This window comes from Macaca fascicularis, chromosome 15 (assembly GCF_037993035.2).
Source record: "Macaca fascicularis isolate 582-1 chromosome 15, T2T-MFA8v1.1".
In the NCBI taxonomy this organism is placed as follows: Eukaryota; Metazoa; Chordata; class Mammalia; order Primates; family Cercopithecidae; genus Macaca; species Macaca fascicularis.
The window spans coordinates 16,169,900-16,183,059 of NC_088389.1; the positions used below are offsets into that span (position 1 = coordinate 16,169,900).

Here is a 13,160-nt window from a genome sequence, read left to right on the forward strand (position 1 = left end):
ATCTCCTGACCTCGTGATCCGCCCGTCTCGGCCTCCCAAAGTGCTGGGATTACAGGCTTGAGCCACCGCGCCCGGCCAAAAATATTTTAAAATCCAACCTGAAGTCCTTTTGCCCTTCTGCTGCTGCTGCTTCATTCAGCTCAATGGCCCTGGCTCTGGAGACTGTACACGAAGGAGCTCAGTCAGTGGTCCCAACAGCTTCCTCTGAATCCTTCAGCTTTCCAGAGTCACTCCTCCAGGAAGTCTTCCCTGTCTGCTTTCCTCCTCTCCCCCGGCCCCCATCTCTTCAGGGGCACTGGCAGGATAGGCAGTGAGATGCTGGAGCCACCCAGATTCCCCATCCCTGTCCAACCAGGAGATCTGTCTGGCTCCTTTGTTTCTTATTAAATAAAATTCTGTCTTCTATTGCTTCAAATGACTTGATGCATGTGTAGTTTCTGAATGGTAATATCCCCTAGGGCAGGGACCACTGATATCTGTCTTTAATTCATCTATTCATTCATCCATCCCTTTCTTCTTTCCTCCCTTTCTCCCTTTCTTCCCATAAGCAGGAAGCACTCACCACAGGCCGGGTGTCAGGGTGAGGCTGGCATGTCAGGATCCTGTGATGGGCCCAGGGCCCAGAGTCAGACAAATATTTCTCAGTGCCTATTATGTGTCAAGCACTGTGCAATGATGGGCAAGGTAGACGTTGTCCCCTGTGGACCCTCCAAGTGTAGGGAGATCCAGAGCCTCGGGGTGTAGGGAGAGACAGCTGCATGATGGTGTAGATGTGGGTTGAATGAGAACAGCTCTGGAGGGGTGGGTGACGTTTGGACAGGTGGATGAACAAGGTGGTGTGTTCATCCGGCCCCCCAGGTATGGAAGGGAGAAGGGGCTGATCTGACTGCTAGGGGGGGTTCTGGGCTGACTGCAGATCCACTAGACAGCATTCTCAGCTCTGGCGTCTTTCTCTCAGCCAATGGGCTGACTCCACAAATTACTTCCTGACCTCCTACGTGGGGTAGAGGGGACACAGGGCCAGGAACAGCATTCTGAGCCTCCACATGCCTCCCCAGAATCCCAACCTGGTCACCTTCCAAGAGCCCCCGGGAGTCAACACCACAGAGCTGCCATCCTTCCCCAAGACCCAGATCCTCGAGTGGGCAGCTGAGAGGGGCCCCATCGCCTCTGCTGCCGAGCTGGATGACCCCCAGAGCGTCCTCCTCCGACTGGGCCAAGGTCAGTTTCCCCAGCAACCTCTCTGGGCTCATGACACTGCTCAAGAGGAATCTGAGCTCCTCTGGCCCACGCCTCAGACTTGGACACCAAGAGTGCAAGAGGGGACACAAAGTGCCACAGGTCACATGCCGCAAACCAGTGCTGCCTTGAGACAGTGATGGCTCCTTCACCAAATATCAAATCGAAACATGTGAAATGCCAGTTTTTGACCTAAAAAACCCCGGCATTTTCATGATTTACTGTGCATCTACTGTGTGCCAAAGCCCTATTATGCTAGGCACTTGGGGACACTGTGGAGACACACTCAGGCCCTGCCCTCCTAGAGCTGATACTGTGATGAGGGAGGTGACAATAAACATGTACATGTACACAGATAAATCTATCATTTCAGGTCTTGTTGGGTGGTTTCGGGGCTGCACCCTAACATGTGTCATGGGCTCATCCCTTATGTTAACCCTGTGTTGACAGATGAAACGGAGGCCCGGGGACTTGCAGAGGGTCACTTGGCAGGTAAGTGTGGAAGGGATGTTCGAACCTGGGTCCTCTGACGCCTCTCCACCTCTGCAGCACCGTCCTGCCTGCCCCACCACCGCTACCTTTGGCTGTGGGTGAGGGTGAGGCTCTGTTAGGTGCAGGGCTGCTGGGGGAAGGCACTGAGGTGCGCGTGTCTCCGCAGCCCAGGGCTCACTGTCCTTCTGCATGCTGGAAGCCAGCCAGGACATGGGCCGCACGCTCGAGTGGCGGCCGCGTATCCCAGCCTTGGTCCGGGGCTGCCGCTTGGAAGGTGTGGCCGGCCACAAGGAGGCGCACATCCTGAGGGTCCTGCCGGGCCACTCGGCCGGGTAAGGGTCTCGCCCCACCCCGACACTAGGCCCCACCCCCGAGAGACGACTACCCCCCTCCCCACGCCCCCCCCATCCCCCCCCGCCCCGTCCCTTATGAAGCCCCTCCCGGGTCCCAGCCCCAGCCCCGCCGCAGCCCCGTGAGACCACAGCCATTCTCCTACTCTAGGCCCCGCCCCCTACGAGCCCCTCTCCTTTAGGCACAAGCCTGGCCCCAGTCCCATCTCTATCCCATAGACCCATACCTGGCCAGGTAAGAGTGCAGCCGCCGCCCATCCGACGCCAGGTCTCGCTCCCCGCCTGGCCTGTCCGCTTCAGCGTTCCATCAGCATCTGTCTCCCCGCAGGCCCCGGACGGTGACGGTGAAGGTGGAACTGAGCTGCGCGTCTGGGGATCCCGATGCCGTCCTCATCCTGCAGGGTCCCCCCTACGTGTCCTGGCTCATCGACGCCAACCACAACATGCAGATCTGGGTGAGTTTTGCGCAGCTCCCGGGACATAAAACCCAAACTCCCAACCTCTGGATCAGGGACGTTTCCTGGAGAGGTGAACCCCTGAGCTGAGTTGAAGGACAAATCACCTATGTCCATAGGTGAAGCAAGGGGTCAGGCAGAGGACACAGCAGGAGTGGGGACACAGCAGGACCGAGGCCTGGCATAACCCTGGCTAGCCTGCTGTGGCACAGACTGTGTCCATGGTCCCCTGCTCTGCCTCTCTCCCCACCATTAGACCACTGGAGAATACTCCTTCAAGATCTTTCCAGAGAAGAACATTCGTGGCTTCAAGCTCCCAGACACACCCCAAGGCCTGCTGGGGGAGGCCCGGATGCTCAATGCCAGCGTTGTGGCATCCTTCGTGGAGCTACCGCTGGCCAGCGTTGTCTCACTTCATGCCCCTAGCTGTGGTGAGCACCCTCCCCCTACCCCTCCCTTCCCTTCCTCTCCCTTGGATCAGTGGCCACACTGTTGGTGAAGCCCCTCTGTGTGAGCTTGGGCAAGGTACATTAGCCTCTCTCAGCCTCATTTTTCTCATCTGCATGGGGGAACAATGGGAGTAGCTAATCAGAACGGCCTGAGAGTCACTTGAAACCAGGACGCGGAGGTTGCAGTGAGCCGAGATCAAGATCGTGCCACTGCACTCCAGCCTGGGTAACAGAGCAAAACTCCGTCTCAAAAAAAAAAAAAAAAAGAGCCTGGTGCAGGCACCCAGTGACCATCCGCCTGGCCTGCCTCTGCTTCCCCACAGGTGGTAGGCTGCAGACCTCACCCGCACCGATCCAGACCACTCCTCCCAAGGACACTTGCAGCCCAGAGCTGCTCATGTCCCTGATCCAGACAAAGTGTGCCAATGACGCCATGACCCTGGTACTAAAGAAAGAGCTTGTTGCGGTAAGGGAACTCCTGCCCCTCTGGCTCAGGATGGCATGGACATCTGGTTCCTACCCTAGCCCAAGACTCTTGGGGTCCTAGCCCAGGCAGGGGGGCAAGTAACATCCCTCTGCAAGCCTTTGTTTTCCCACTTGTATAATGGGATTGACAATGGTACCTACCACATGGTGAGAATTAAAGGAGGTCTGACAGGCCGATCACGTGGCACAGTCAGATGTGGTACATAGTAAGTGCTTAGTAAATAATGCCAGCACTAGGTAGTTGTCATTATTAATCCTAAATGCTCCCTGAGCTGGGTGGTCGCTAAGCAGAATGCCTACACAGGCCGGGCAGGGTGGTTCACGCCTGTAATCTCAGCACTTTGGGAGGCCAAGTTGGGCGGATCACTTGAGGTCAGGAGTTCGAGACCAGCCTGGCCAACATGGTGAAACCTTGTCTTTACTAAAATACAAAAATTAGCCAGGGTTGATGGAACACACCTGTAGTCCCAGCTGCTCGGGAGGCTGAGGCACAAGAACCGCTTGAACCCAGGAGATAGAGGCTGCAGTGAGCCAAGATCACACCACTACACTCCAGCCTGAGCAACAGAATGAGACTCTGTCTTGGGGGAAAAAAAAAAAAAAACCCTACACAATGTTATCTTTGCCTGGTTGACAAATATATTTGTTATAAAAATAACACACGGTAAATACAAAAAATTAGCCAGGCATGGTGGCAGATGCCTGTAGTCCCAGCTACTCGGGAGGCTGAGGCAGGAGAATGGCCTGAACCTGGGAGGCAGAGCTGACAGTGAGCCAAGATAGCGCCACTGCACTCCAGCCTGGGTGACAGAGCGAGACTCCGTCTCAAAATAAAATAAAATAAAATAACACATGCTGGCCAGGCACAGTGGCTCACGCCTGCGACCCTAGCACTTTGGGAGGCTGAGGCAGGCAGATTACCGGAGTTCAGGAGTTCGAGACCAGCCTGGGCAACACAGTGAAACCCCGTCTCTACTAAAATAGAAAAAATTAGCCGGGCATGGTGGTGCATGCCTGTAGTCCCAGCTACGTGGGAGGCTGAGGCAGGAGAATCGCTTGAACCCAGAGGAGGGAAATTGCAGCGAGCTGAGATTGCGCCACTGCACTCCACCCTGGGTGACAGGGCGAGACTCCATTTCAAACAAACAAACAAACAAACAAAAAACATGCTTTAAAAAAAATGTGAAAAGTAGAAAATCTTAACCTTCTGACCCAACGACAATGGCTGCCAACATTTTGGTGTGCTTCCTGGAGTGTTTTGTCTGTGTATTTCTTATATTGATGTAATCATAAGGGATGTGTTCATTTGTCTTTTGCTATTTCACTTAATGTATTTTTAGAGCTTTGACACCTGTACCTAATATGTTTAATAAGTACATATTATTCCATCATATTGACATGCTATTATTAACTCCTCTTCCCTTGTTACACATTTAGGTTGTTTCCAATTCTGCAGTATTATAAATATGCAAAAAATGTCATTGTACATGAAACATTTCTTTATATAGGATTATTTTCTTAGGATAGATTTCCTAGTGGAATTACTGGGTCAAAAGGAATGAAGTTTCAATACATGTTGCCAACCCACTTTCCCAAAGATGATTTGAATTTTCACTGCTGATTTACGAGAGCAGCTCAACCTCTTCGCTCTCTCCAGACTGTAATTCAAAAAAAGAAAAGAAAAACCTTTGCCATTGTGGGAAGTGGCACATCTCATTCCATTCTTGTTTAGTTATAATTCTCTGGGTAGTAGTGAGTGTGGGCATGGCTCCATGTGAGTGATGAGGACCTCAGTCTCTTTATCACTGAGGCTTTGGTATTTTTCTTGATGATTTTTATAAGTTTTAAAGAAAAAAAAAAGGGGGGCCGGGCGCAGTGGCTCACGCCTGTTATCCCAGCACTTTGGGAGGCTGAGGTGGACGGATCATGAGGTCTGGAGAACGAGACCATCTTGACTAACACGGTGAAACCCCATCTCTACTAAAAATACAAAAAATTAGCCAGGCGTGGTGGCGGGCACCTGGAGTCCCAAGCTACTCGGGAGGCTGAGGCAGGAGAATAGCGTAAACCCGGGAGGTGGAGCTTGCAGTGAGCCGAGATCACGCCACTGCACTCCAGCCTGGGCGGCAGAGCGAGACTCTGTCTCAAAAAAAAAAAAAAAAAAAGAAAAAAAGGTTGCCCCTTTGGCCACCACTTCCCTTGATTTGCTGCTGTTCTTTCAATTTTGGCTACAGTGGTTTTTCTTTTCTTTCTCTCTTTTTTTTTTTTTTTTTTTTTTTTTTTTTGAGTCGGAGACTTGCTTTGTCGCCCAGGCTGGAGTTCAGTGGTGCCGTCTCGGCTTACTGTAACCTCCACCTCCCGGGTTCAAGTGATTCTCCTGCCTCAGCCTCCCAAGTAGTTGGGAATACTACCACGCCTGGCTACTTTTTTTTTTTTTTTTAGACAGTCTCACACTGTTGACCGGGCTAGAGTGCAGTGGCACAATCCTGGCTCACTGCAACCCCCTCCTCCCGGGTTCAAGCGATTCTCCTGCCTCAGCCTCCCGGGTAGCTAGCTGAGATTACAGGCACCCACCACCACACTTGGCTTATTTTTTGTATTTTTTAGCAGAGACAGGGTTTCACTATGTTGGCCAGGCTGGTCTCGAACTCCTGACCTTGTGATCTGCCCACCTCGGCCTCCTAAAGTGCTGGGCTTACTAGTGTGAGTCACGTGCCTGGCCAGTAGCCTGGCTACTTTTTTGTATTTTTAGTAGAAACAGGGTTTCACCATAATGGCCAGGCTGGTCTCGAACTTCTGACCTCAGGTGATCTGCCTACCTCAGCCTCCCAAAGTGCTGGGATTACAGGCGTGAGCCACTGCACCCGGCCTTCTTTTTCTTGTTTTAGAGACAAGGTCTTGCTCCATCACCCAGGCTGGAGTGCAGTGATGCGATCTTGGCTTACTGCAGCCTCCTCCTCGATTCAAGCAATTCTTGTGCTTCAGCCTTCCCAGTAGCTAGGACTATGGGCGTGTGCCACCACACCCAGCTAATTTTTATAATTTTAGTAGAGTCAGGTTTCACTGTGTTGGCCAGGCAGGTCTCGAACTTCTGGCCTCACGTGATCTGCCCGCCTCCGCCTCCCAAAGTGCTGGGATTACAGGTGTGAGCCACCACACCCGGCCTGTGCTAGACTTTTATATGACTGGCAGTGCAATAAGTTTGCTTACATCAGCATCACCACAAACACTAGGCAATAGAAATTTTTCAGCTTCATTATAATTTTGTGGAACCAGGGACCACCATCATATACACAGTCCATCACCGACCAAAACATTGTCCGGCACTGCATGACAGTATTTACTATCTGGCTCTTTACAGGAACACTTTGCCTACCCCAGGCCTGAGACTGGACTGTGCTTGTAGGGTTTGTATGCCCTTGGGGCTGTGAGTGATAATTATATGTGGAACTTGAAGGAATATTTTTTAATTTAATAGTTCTATATTTATTTTGATAGATATAAGAAAATGTGGCCGGGTGTGGTGGCTCACGCCTGTAATCCCAGCACTTTCGGAGGCCGAGGCGGGCGGCTCATGAGGTCAGGAGATTGAGACCATCCTGGCTAACACGGTGAAACCCCGTCTCTACTAAAAATACAAAAAATTAGCCGGGCGTGGTGGCGGGCGCCTGTAGTCCCAGCTACTCGGGAGGCTGAGACAGGAGAATGGCGTGACCCCGGGAGGCAGAGCTTGCAGTGAGCCGAGATCGCGCCACTGCACTCCAGCCTGGGCGACAGGGCAAGACTCCGTCTTAAAAAAAAAAAAAAGAAGAAGAAGAAGAAGAAGAAAATTTGTGATCCAACAGCTATTATTGCTTAGGACAAGGCTTAGTGCAAAAGTGTGCAAGTTCAAGAAGTCTTAAGTGGGCCAGGCATGGTGGCTCACATCTGTAATCCCAGCACTTTGGGAGGCCAAGGTGGGTGGATTGCCTGAGGTCCGGAGTTCAAGACCAGCCTAGCCAGCATGGTGAAACCTCGTCTCTACTAAAAATACAAAAAATGGCCGGGTACGGTGGCTCACGCCTGTAATCCCTGCACTGGGAAGTTGAGGCAGGTGGATCACCTGAGGTCAGGAGTTTGAGACCAGCCTGGCCAACATGGTGAAATCCTATCTACTAAAAATACAAAAAATTAGCTGGGCATGGTGGCACGCGCCTGTAATCCCAGCAACTCAGGAGGCCAAGGCAAGAGAATCGCTTGAACCCAGGAGGTGGAGGTTGCAGTGAGCCAAGATCAAGCCACTGCACTCCAGCCTGGGCAACAAGAGTGAGACTCCGTCTCAAAAAAAAAAAAAAAAAGAAATTTTAAGTGGTGTAGGATGATGACATCTAACAAAAATGAAGAGGGAGCAGGGCAGGGGAATGGCTGTGACTTGGGAGCCCTGGGTTGTGGTCAGTCCTTGGTGCTGGGGTGTGGCAGGCCACAGAGACCCCAGTGCCTCCTGACGGTGCCCCTCTCTCCCAACCCAGCATTTGAAGTGCACCATCATGGGCCTGACCCTCTGGGACCCCAGCTGTCAGGCCGAGGACAGGGGTGACCAGTTTGTCCTGCACAGCGCTTACTCCAGCTGTGGCATGGAAGTGACGGCGAATATGATCAGCAATGAGGTAAGAGCTGGGGCCAGAAAGGTATCAGGACCAGCCTGGTTGGTGCCCCCTCAAGTGCCTCCCTGATCCCCCAGGGCGGAGGTGTGTTTGGGAGAGCAGGGTGCAGAGGCTCAGAACATAAGACAAGCTTGGCCACTGGTTGGCTCAGTCTCCCCATCTGCAAAATGGGTGTATTGGGTGGGATACCCTCTGGGGTCCTTTCTGGCTCTGACCAGCTCCCTGGCTTTGTCCTCGCAGGTGGTGGTCAATATCCTGTCGAGCTCATCACCACAGCGGGTAAGATGGACAGTCACGTGCTAACCCACCTGGCCCAGGGGCTGCTGCTGGGCCGGGGCCTCTTCCTGGCTTGGGAGGGAGTAGGCTTCAGGAAACTCCTGGCAAGCCATGTGTCTGGCATCGGTCTCCCGTTCTATATGAGCGGAGCAGGACTGCTGAGGGTGACGCTCTCAGTCTCTCAAGTCAGAGGTCTTAGCACATACTGGCTGTGTGGCCTTGGGCAAGTCACTTTAGTTTTCTGGGCCCAAAGGTGGCCTAAGAAAGGACTCTGCGCCAAAGGGTGCCTCTGGGCAGCCAGTGAGGTGCCGTGTGGAAGCTCTTCACACAGCCTGGCAACTGCTGCCTCCTTGATAAATATTAGTTAAAAAAAAAAAAAAAAAGGGCCGGGCGTGGTGGCTCAAGCCTGTAATCCCAGCACTTTGGGAGGCCGAAATGGGTGGATCACGAGGTCAGGAGATCGAAACCAGCCAGGCTAACACGGTGAAACCCTGTCTCTACTAAAAAATACAAAAAACTAGCCAGGCGAGGTGGTGGGCGCCTGTAGTCCCAGCTACTTGGGAGGCTGAGGCAGGAGAATGGCATGAACCTGGGAGGCGGAGCTTGCAGTGAGCTGAGATCCGGCCACTGCACTCCAGCCTGGACCACAGAGTGAGACTCTGTCTCAAAAAAAAAAAAAAAAAAAGATGAGTCAGGCAACTCCACAGGGCCATGACGTCTGTTCCTCCCCACACCCCTCGCCCTCCTGGCTGGTGCCGCCGGACTGACCAAGTCTCCCTCCCGTCCTCCCCCAGAAAAAGGTGCACTGCCTCAACATGGACAGCCTCTCTTTCCAGCTGGGCCTCTACCTCAGCCCACACTTCCTCCAGGCCTCCAACACCATCGAGCCGGGGCAGCAGAGCTTTGTGCAGGTACCTGGCATGCCTGTCACCCCTCGGGCCTCCCAGCTCCTGCAACTTCCTCTCTGCCTTTCTTCCCACCATGACTCCAGAGGAGATGAGAATCCCAGAGTCAGGAGGGAGACGGCCTGGGTGCGTGGGAGAGGGAGACAGAGAAGGCATTGCTCAGGGATGCTGACAAGGATGTGGCCCTGTCCTCCTCCTCTGACCCACACAGGTCCATGCCTTTCCTTCCACCGTGAGGACTCAGGGGTGGGAACTCTTCATTCTAGCCGATATTTCAAGGCAGCAGGTGGGGTGGGGTGAAGAGCAGCTGCCCATGCCTCGTGGCCCTACCTACCCATGCAGGTCAGAGTGTCCCCATCCATCCCCGAGTTCCTGCTCCAGCTAGACAGCTGCCACCTGGACTTGGGGCCTGAGGGAGGCACCATGGAACTCATCCAGGGCCGGGCGGCCAAGGGCAACTGTGTGAGCCTGCTGTCCCCAAGCCCCGAGGGTAACCCGCGCTTCAGCTTCCTCCTCCACTTCTACACAGTACCCATACCCAAAACCGGCACCCTCAGCTGCACTATAGCCCTGCGTCCCAAGACCGGGTCCCAAGACCAGGTGAGTGGAGCCTGGGCCGGCCCCAGCTTCAAGTGGGAGCTTCTAGGTCTGTGGTTTGCAGGAAAGGACATGGCAGCCCACAGGGATGTGGGGCCAGCTGGTGAGGGGCAGAGCCTTAGTCAGGCATGTCACCTGGCAGTCTGGCTGCCAGCAGCACTTTCTGCCACCCGAGAGCTTTCTGGTGGGATTGCCATGTCTTGGGCACTGGCAGACTATGCAGCTGCCAGACTATGCAGCTGCCAGACTATGCAGCTGCAACTGTCCATCTATCCATCATCTATCCTTCCACTTATTCACCCGTCCGTCCATCCATCCATCCACCCTCCCACCCACCTGCCATCCCAGCCAGGCATCCACCATCTTCCCACCATCCCACCATCCCACCCAGGAATCTAGCCACCCACACATCCATGTAGTATGGTCACCAGTGTAATGTCAAAGAACAGGAGACCCGAGGGAAGAGGCAGACAAAGGACACACACTCCTGGCTTTCTGTATTTGCCAGTCACAACACTTCACCATCTGGTGACCCCCACTCTCAGGCAATCTGTCCTGGATACCCCCAGAGTCACCCCCAGGCCCTTACACAGACAAGCCTCCAGGATTACAAACTTCTCTGGTCATATGAAGCTAGGGAAGCCTTCAAGGCTCACCTAAGTGGGCCTCTCCCTCCAGCCACAGTGAGCCTGGGGCTCTGGGCTGACCTGGCTCATAGCTCCAAAGTGTTCACGAGGGTGAGGGATGCATAGTGCTCCCACAGTGCTCCCAGGCATCAAGCCCTCCAGGAACTCACAGGAAACATGTCAGCAGCAGCCAGGGATTGTCCACTAGGCACCCTCCCACAGCACAGATCTTCCAGGACTCACCCAGAGGCATCCAGCTACGAAGCGGTGGAGATGGGATTCTAAGCCAAGGCTCTAGAGTGGGCTGGGGTCACAGAGCCAGGGAGTAAACCTGGAAGCCGCCTTCCAAAGGCTGTGCCACATACTGCTCTCTCTTCCTCCTCCAGGAAGTCCGTAGGACTGTCTTCACGCGCTTGAACGTCATCAGCCCTGACCTGTCTGGTGAGCTCCCTCCAGGTCTCTCGGGTTTGTTCTAGTGGCTGAGGTCACAGTAGGGCACAGCGGGCAGCCCTGAGAAACGGGCTGGGCACATAGCACATAGCACATGGCAAGGGGGATCCCAGAGAAAGCGGCCCAGAAGGGGCAGGAGGAGGGCTTCCCAGAGTCACAGCAGCCTAGAACAGGGGCCAGAGCCTGCACTTTGCAGATGGAGAGCCCTTGCCTGGGACCATCCTGTGGCGTGGGAGTCTAGGCCTCTGCCCCTACTCACGGCTCCACTCCATCCCCACCGTTGCTGGGAGGATGGAGCCTCCTGGGTGGGACAGAGGCCCTTTGGGGTGGGGGTGCTGGCCTTGCCTTCCTTGAGGCCTCTCCCTGCAGGATGCTCCCTCTAGCCTCTCCATCAGTTCACCCCAGGCCCATACTAGGCAGAAGAGTCCCGACACTGGCGGCAGAGGCAGGGGTGAGGGATGGGGGCACCTACCTCTCTGCCACCACATCCAGGTCAGGATGGAGCCTCCACTCCCAGCCCAGGACCAAGAAGGCAGGGCTGATAACCCCATGACACAGAATTGGACATCAGAGGCTCAAGGGAAGACTGCCTGGCCTGTAGTCACACAGGAGTCAGGAATGTGGAGGGAATGAGGCTTGGAGCAATCAAAGAGCAGAGCTGCAGGGTGCTTGGAGCTGCTCTCACCCGTTGTCTACCTGCTAAAGGCTTCGGAGAGGGGCAGGGCTGACCTAAGGTCATGCAGCAGGTGGGGCAGGCTCTGTACGCCTGAGCCTCAGTTTCCTCATATTACCCCATCCATCCTCCCTGAAAACACATCTCCATCAGCCTTGAGGGGCAGAGGCATGACCCAAAAGGCCTGGCTGGGCCCTCTAGGTGGATAATTCTAGCAACCATGGCTCAATGCCAGGCCCGGCTGTGATGAGCCCGTTTGCTACAAGAGGAGACTGAGGTTCAGAGAAGTCAAGGGTCCAAGGGTGAGCAGGGCTGGCACCAAAGCCCACGCAGGCCAGCACAACAGGGTAGGGGATGGGGCAGGGGCAGAGGCGGCAGTGCTGATGGCGCCGGCCCTCTCTAGGTTGCACAAGCAAAGGCCTCGTCCTGCCCGCCGTGCTGGGCATCACCTTTGGTGCCTTCCTCATCGGGGCCCTGCTCACCGCCGCACTTTGGTACATCTACTCGCACACGCGTGAGTACCCCAGGCCCCCACAGTGAGCATGCCGGGCCCCTCCACCCACCCAGGGGAGCCCAGTGAAGCCTCTGAGGGATTGAGGAGCCCTGGCCGGGACCCTGACCTCCGCCCCTGCTCCCAGGTTCCCCCGGCAAGCGGGAGCCCGTGGTGGCAGTGGCTGCCCCGGCCTCCTCAGAGAGCAGCAGCACCAACCACAGCATCGGGAGCACCCAGAGCACCCCCTGCTCCACCAGCAGCATGGCGTAGCCCCGGCCCCCCCCGCTTGCCCAGCAGGAGAGACTGAGCAGCCGCCAGCCGGGAGCACCGCTGTGAACTCACCCTGGGAGCCAGTCCTCCACTCGACCCAGGATGGAGCCTGCTCTCCGTGCCCGCCCTTCCCACCTCCCTCTCAGACGCCTGCTGCCAGTGGGGCCAATGCCTTGGAACACCTTGGGGTCCCTCCACCCCACCCCACAGAACCTTCAACCCAGTGGGTCTGGGATACGGCTGCCCAGGGCCGCGGAGAGAGACCATTTGCCACACTGTTGTAAAACCCCAAGCCCCTGTCATTTGAACCTGGATCCAGCACTGGTGAACTGAGCTGGGCAGGAGGGGAGAACTTGAAGCAGATCCAGGCCAGCCCAGCCAGGCTGACAGCACCTCCCCCCGAGAAACAGAAGAGGGCCCAGCCTAGAGCCACCTGGATCTATCCCTTCGGCCTCCACACCTGGACTTGCCTAACTGGCGGGGGAGACAGGAGCCTAGCAGAGCCCAGCCTGGGAGCCCAGAGGGTGGCAAGAACAGTGGGCGTTGGGAGCCTAGCTCCTGCCACATGGAGCCCCCTCTGCCGGTCGGGCAGCCAGCAGAGGGGGAGTAGCCAAGCTGCTTGTCCTGGGCCCGCCCCTGTGTATTCACCAATAAATCAGACCATGAAACCAGTGATGGGCTGGGCTGGGAGAAGGGCAGTGACATTCAACGCCAGGGTGGGGTAAGGGCACAGGACAGGGCTGCTCTTGTCCTTGG

At 55.3% G+C, this 13,160-nt stretch overlaps 2 protein-coding genes across 2 annotated transcripts in view; one reads left to right on the forward strand and one right to left on the reverse strand.

The window, feature by feature from the left end:
- The window catches only part of ENG (endoglin), a 43,970-nt gene extending 30,895 nt beyond the window's left edge, over window positions 1-13,075 (forward strand). The window contains exons 4-16 of the mRNA XM_045372691.2: window positions 1,059-1,221; window positions 1,690-1,731; window positions 1,898-2,063; window positions 2,410-2,536; window positions 2,793-2,967; window positions 3,309-3,451; window positions 7,980-8,117; window positions 8,355-8,393; window positions 9,185-9,301; window positions 9,638-9,895; window positions 10,905-10,959; window positions 12,045-12,155; window positions 12,280-13,075. Coding sequence (XP_045228626.2) covers window positions 1,059-1,221; window positions 1,690-1,731; window positions 1,898-2,063; window positions 2,410-2,536; window positions 2,793-2,967; window positions 3,309-3,451; window positions 7,980-8,117; window positions 8,355-8,393; window positions 9,185-9,301; window positions 9,638-9,895; window positions 10,905-10,959; window positions 12,045-12,155; window positions 12,280-12,404 — 1,659 coding nt within the window. The 3' untranslated portion in view covers window positions 12,405-13,075. The remainder of the gene's footprint in view (window positions 1-1,058; window positions 1,222-1,689; window positions 1,732-1,897; window positions 2,064-2,409; window positions 2,537-2,792; window positions 2,968-3,308; window positions 3,452-7,979; window positions 8,118-8,354; window positions 8,394-9,184; window positions 9,302-9,637; window positions 9,896-10,904; window positions 10,960-12,044; window positions 12,156-12,279) is intronic.
- LOC107127540 (uncharacterized) lies at window positions 10,911-11,656 on the reverse strand. The gene is given in 3 exon segments (XM_015436520.4): window positions 10,911-11,055; window positions 11,057-11,152; window positions 11,154-11,656. Coding segments are annotated over 3 exon segments (576 nt in total). The 5' UTR covers window positions 11,520-11,656; the 3' UTR covers window positions 10,911-10,941.
- Window positions 13,076-13,160: the final 85 nt, after the last annotated feature.